This window comes from Sceloporus undulatus, chromosome 4 (assembly GCF_019175285.1).
Source record: "Sceloporus undulatus isolate JIND9_A2432 ecotype Alabama chromosome 4, SceUnd_v1.1, whole genome shotgun sequence".
Taxonomy (NCBI): Eukaryota; Metazoa; Chordata; class Lepidosauria; order Squamata; family Phrynosomatidae; genus Sceloporus; species Sceloporus undulatus.
The window spans coordinates 6,875,105-6,881,139 of record NC_056525.1 but is presented as its reverse complement, the minus strand read 5'-3'; the positions used below and the strand labels follow the sequence as shown (position 1 = coordinate 6,881,139).

The 6,035-nt window shown below is 40.4% G+C and overlaps 1 protein-coding gene across 1 annotated transcript in view; it reads left to right on the top strand.

Annotated features, from left to right (window-relative positions):
• ARFRP1 (ADP ribosylation factor related protein 1) overlaps positions 1–5,574 on the top strand; it is a 41,859-nt gene extending 36,285 nt beyond the window's left edge. Inside the window, exons 7-8 of the mRNA XM_042462674.1 lie at positions 3,260–3,360; positions 4,577–5,574. Of these exons, the coding sequence (XP_042318608.1) occupies positions 3,260–3,360; positions 4,577–4,664 (189 nt within the window). The 3' untranslated portion in view covers positions 4,665–5,574. The remainder of the gene's footprint in view (positions 1–3,259; positions 3,361–4,576) is intronic.
• The last annotated feature ends 461 nt before the right edge of the window (positions 5,575–6,035 follow it).

Sequence of the window (6,035 nt, the reverse complement as noted above, 5' to 3'; positions counted from 1 at the left end):
ACCTTCCCCACCTTTCCATTCCTACTTTTCTTTATAATTTGACACCACAAAGCCATAGTTGTGGTGCTTCAGTTAACTTTATTTCATAGGTCTGGGAAATTCATAGTATGTTACTGGCGTCTGCTTTTATGGAAAGTGACATTTGCTAAAGGTGACATCACTTGAAGTATTACAGCATGGAGAAATTTGGTAGGGAAGTTGTTACCATATATGTATTGTGTTAAAATGTCAAGCTGCTCCGTAAGCTCACCAGGATGGAATTTCTTTCTTTCTGTGTTTGAGTTTCATGAGAACTGATCACATATGTCTTAGCAATCTCTGTGTGGTGGGGAGGGTGCTACAAATCTCTGCAGTCAGAGACAACCTCTGTAAAATTAGGTATACAAAATGTTTAGTATCATTAAGAACAAGCCGGCTATGCTGACAACCAGGTGTAGGTATGGATGTAGGTGTGTCTGGAAACTGGTCCAAAAAGTATTGTTTCCAGCCTCTGGGTTTGTTAAATTGGGATTTTTTTTTAATGACCTACATTTTAAGAGTGGGAGTCATACAGCCCTCCAGATGGTGTTGGGCTGCAGTTTCCAGCATTTCTTCCTTTTGGTTATATTGGATAGGGCTGTTGGAAAATGCCATCTGACAACATGGAGAGGGCTCTGTGAGTCCCACCATGGCCAAAATAGAATTACTAGTGCCAAACAGGATAGACCCCTGAACAGTAAGCCAAAACTTCTGTAAATCCAATAGTTTCAATGTGTCTGCTGTAATTGGGGCTAATAATTTAATTCTGGCCATTGTAGTTTAATGCATCTCAAGCAATCCTACATGAGAGCTCAGCAATTACTGTTTTTTCCACTTCCAGGGAGTGTTACGTGTTGAGTCTTCCTTATCTTATATGCTTGGTTCCAGAAGTGTTTTAGATTTTGGATTTTTGGGGGGGTGGGGGGTGGGATTTTGGAATATTTGTATATGCATAACAAAATACCTTGGAGATGGGACCAAGTCTAAATATAAAATTCATTTATGTTTTTATATACCTTATACATATAGCCTGAAGGTAATATTATAATTAACATTTTAAATAATTTTGTATATGAAACAAGGTTTGTGTACACTGAACCATCAGCAAGCAGAGGTGTCACTGTCTCAGCTACCCATGTGGACTATTTTGGATTTTGGAGGATTTTGGCATTCTTGATAAAGGGTACTTAAACGGTATCATGTTTGTGCCCATTGGCTGCAGTTGTTTATTTTTTTACAGTTTATTTCTGCTGGTCTCCAAGGTCCAGCACTCATCCATTTACCACTGCTCCTTTAACACTTTCACTGCTTAAGAGGCCTGGTACAGAATCAAGCAGCAATAGTAGAAGCCTAGAGTATGTTAGAAACTACTTGTTACCTCTCTTCAAATCATCAATGCCTGGAGTGGAAAAGATGCTCAGATTGCAATTATTGGAGCCAGATGTAGATATCCTCAGATTAAAATTGTGTCCCAGATTTGTTATGTGTCTGTGCTGTCTTTCACACTTCACAATTATAGCATCTTAATCTCACTTTAGCTGCCATGCCTGCATCCTGCAGGATCCCAGGATTTGTAATTTGGTGAGAGAGATTTAGAACTCTGCCAGGGATTTCTCAATGCATCATGAAACCACAAATTCCAGTCATCATGGCAGTTAAGATGGGAACCTATGTATAAATGTATTAACATCTTGGTACTGGTAATAAAATGCAAGTGAAACATTTCAAATAATACTTTTGCAATGAAAACTTTAAACTTGTTTTTTATTATAATAAATTAGCAGTTGTAATCGGAACACCCCTCTGTGTGCTCAAACGCTGCAAAATAACTTGGTGTGATGTTCACTTCCCTCTGGCATGCCAGGACTCCTATCAGGACAAACAGTTATATCAGGGATTAGTTACTTCCTGCTGCCATTGTTTCTTGGAACTTTGGGGGTTTTGAAAAAATTATTAATGTGTCACACGTCAATAATCCAATGGTGTGCCCACCTTCCCTTGGCTGAACAGTTTTGCAGTAAGTCTGGAATCTGCCCATAAACTTTACCCTCAGTGTTCCTCTCTGTGTGTTTTTCATTATGTTGTTGGGAATTGTGAAAAAGACCCAGAAGCAAAATAAAACCATTACTGACCAGTAAAAGTCTACAACATCATGGGAGTTTTCGAATTACATGCAACTCAGGGTAGATGTTAAATCAGAAAATTAAAGAGGAATGTTAAATTTCCAGGAAGAGTTATGGAGTGGTTTTCAGTCCTAGGATGAGAAAGCAAAACGGCCTGACACAAAGCACGTTCTGTTCAAAGTGCCAGAGAGCAAAAACAAAACCCAGCCAGTTGGTCTCCAATCCAGTCCCAGGAAAAAAAATTATATATATAAAAAAACCATAGAATCTTAAAGTGGGAAGAGACCCCAAAGGCCAGTTTTATGCCTTTCAGGAATGCCTTTCAGGAATATGTCTATCCAACCTTTATTTAAAGTCCTCCAAAGGTGAAGCATCCATCACCTTGGAAGGCAGTCTCTTCCACTGCTAAACAGCTCATACATTAAAAAAGTTATTTCTAATATTTAGATGGTCTCTCAGCCTACAAGAGGTTTCTGTATAACTCTACACTTTACTGAAAAGATGGGCAAAGTGCAGTCCCAGGGCTATATTTGTGGCCCTCAACCTGTCTTGATCCCTTTTCTTCAAAAAAGGGTGCACATCAATTGTCTCTCCTAGAAATCCGACACATTAGTAATTCACCTTTCAGATGGGTAATTCACTTGCAGTGTTGGACATTTTAAAAATACCTTTTTTTCAAACTCAGAATAGGAAACCTCTAAATCTCCCTGTTATCAACAGCCCTGCTCAAGGCCATGGCTTCCTTGACTGAGTGCATCTAAATGCATACAGGAGAGGAAAATGCATTTTTCTGAAGATGTGCTCTCACTAGAAACTAGAATGATTGAATTTGGGCTATAATAATAACAATAGTAATAATAAGTTTTAATTATATGCTGCCTTCCCCATAAGATCAAGGCAGCTCACAACATTTGATAAAATACAAAATACATCATACTGTGGACATAATATGAATCACAGTATAGGATAATAATTCTCAGTAAAGTGGAAGGCAGGAAGAAAAGAAGAAAACTCAGTTACAGGTGGATTGAGCCTTTAAACATCCCATCTGAGTCCAAGAGAGTCTCGTAGCTAGTGTTTATTGGCAAATCTGATGTTTTCTACCCTCCTTCCCATAGAACTGCCTGTCAATCCCGGACATCAAGACTGCCTTTAGCGACTGCATCAACAAAATTGGGAAGAGAGACTGTCTGACGCAAGCTTGCTCTGCTCTCACTGGGTAAGTGTAGAAAGGTGGACTGATAGTGTTCTGCCAAAATGCATCAAGAGAACTTGACGTCACCAGCAGAAGCGAGAGAGACACATTCCATGCTGTGGTGTGGATGCTGTGGTTTTATCATTTGACAGCTCCAAGTCAGCTCTGACAAAATAACATTTCTCTGGGTGGCTGTATACTCATATCTGAGAGCTACTGTGCTTAGTGGATGTTGTTGTTGTTGTTGTGTCTTCAAGTCATTTCTGACTTATGGCAACTTAAGGCAAACCTATAACAGGGTTTTCTTAGCACAATTTACTCAGCAGGTTTGTGTTTGAGCCTGAGAGAGTGGGACTTGATTGAGGTCACCTAGTGGGTTTCCATGGCTGAGTGGAGATTCAAACCCTATTCTCCAGCGTCATCATCCAACACGCAAACCATAAACCACTAGCTCTTTTAGTGGATATCCCAAGCCATAAATTTACACTTAAGATTACATAAAGACTCTACTTGAGTTAGTTGGGTGTGGCAAAGGGGAAAGAATCCCAGTTAGTCTTATGGCCTAAAACAGAGAGTAGGCACCCTTTTGAGTTGCACGGTCCCATTATTTGACTAGAACCCTAAGATTGATCCAGATTCTTGGTTCAGGTCCATAGATGTAAGCTGAGTCTGAATGAAGGGTGATGCCCTTTGAACACATGATTGGTCTTGGAGTTTCTGATCAGTTCCAAAATGAAGCTCAGAAGCCATTTTCAGGCAGAAATCAACACTGGCTATGTTGGATTTTTTTCAACATAATTTTGCATTTTTCAGAAGGGTGGGGAAGATTTTATTGTTTCTGCTTTACAACAATTGGGAGTCAGAAACACCTGTTATCTTATGCTTGCTACCTTCTGCTGAAGAACAAAAGACTGAGTAAACAGCGACAAAAATGATTTAATATGCAAGAAAAAGGAGCTTGTTCTTACATGCCCTGAATCGTCAGATATGTGTATGTACAGCATAGCCTAAGCAGGTATAGTGATAGCCGCTGTTCCTGGAGATCATATTCATAGGGTTGCCATAAGATGAAGCTGACTTCATGACAACTACAACAGCAAAGCACGTACTTTCTTAAAAGATCTGCTACTACAAGTAGCTGCAGACAACAAGGGCTGGGAGAAAGATAATGTGGGCGATTGCTAAATACAGAGTAAAAGGTTAGTGATGGGTGGTGTTCTTTCTTTTTCTGTTTCTTCAGCAAAGGGGTAAATGAAGGGATTGAGTGGATGGTGAAGTGCGTGGTGAGGAATATCCATCGGCCCCCGAGGCAGAAGGACATCACGTAGAGAGCAACACCGAGGCACCAAATTCCAGACACCTTTGTCCTGCAGAGACTCCTTCCTCATTGTCTTTCTGTCTGCCTCCCTCTCTCTTTCACTCTCTCTCTCTTGAAGAGATTCCCAGAACTTCTGTTTCTTTCTTGGCTGCCGTGTGAAGAGGGCATGCATGTCTTCTTTAGGTGTCTCACAAGAGCACTCCATAACCGAGGAGGATTCTGATTGAAGTCTTCACCTAACGACAGCAAGCGATGTCTTGCCCAGAGCAGGGTGCTTGTTCATTCTGCCTGAGCACTGATGCTCTGTAGTTGCACAGGGCTGAGGTTCCTTATTTATCGTGTTAACCTGTGGGACTAGAGAGTTTTGAAGCACTTGATTGAAATGAAAACTGTGTGCTTGAAATACTGGAAATCTCTTGTTCTGGTTCCCATCTATTCTCAACCTGAATTGTGTCAACAGTGTTCAAGTATATTTGTATGGCAAAAGGGGGTTAGAAATGGGAGAAAACTATTCCTTTGTAACAAAGAAAGCATTTCACAAACCCTGTGGTGGGGACAGGAGGTGATATGGAGGCTCATGCCTCTTCTTCTATTCTTATTAACCTTCATATACGGTGTTCATGTGGACTTTTAGTCTTTTATTTTCAGTCAGGTTTGTCACTTTTATCTGCAGAGTTGCAAAAGTAATAGCCAAAGGCTGCAGTGTGGTGTGTACTCCCACAGAGGGCTGCGCAAGATGCAAACGCTCTTAAGATCTTTTGCCTCTGGCTGTTTCAGTTGAAAGGAAAATAAATAAATAAATAAATGAATAGATGAATAGGAACAGTTCTGTAACTGAGCGGAACTGAGTTGCTAAAACTGGAGCCAGAGAAACTGTTCAGGGATTGTTGTCCAATAAAATTTGATATTCTTCCATGCGAGTTTGCCTTTAATGCATTTTGAACAGAATTTATGGGTTCTGAATACTGTCTTGCAAAGCTTGTGCCTTTGTTTCGATCAGGGTGAACAAAGTGTGGCCTCCACAGTGGCGTTTTTATGGCTCTCTACACCTCCAGAATCCAGACCAGCCTTTTACTGGCCAAAAAAGATGATGAATTGCTGCTTCTAGAAATCTTGAGGTGCAACAGCACTATTTAAATGGTTTCAGGGTCTCCCTGTACTTAATATAAAAAAATAGGATTTTTGAGAACTAGAAGTGAGACTTGCAGCCACTGTAATTTTCTGTTTTGATTTTTTGACAGTCTCTGCAGATTGTCCAGTGGCACAAAAGTGGTTCCCAAACCTTTTGCTGCTGTTGTTCACCTCGGAGGTAGATGGAAGTCATGCAGGCCACTTCCATAAAACTGGCTTTTGTAGCTGTGAACTATTCTACCTGGGCTTG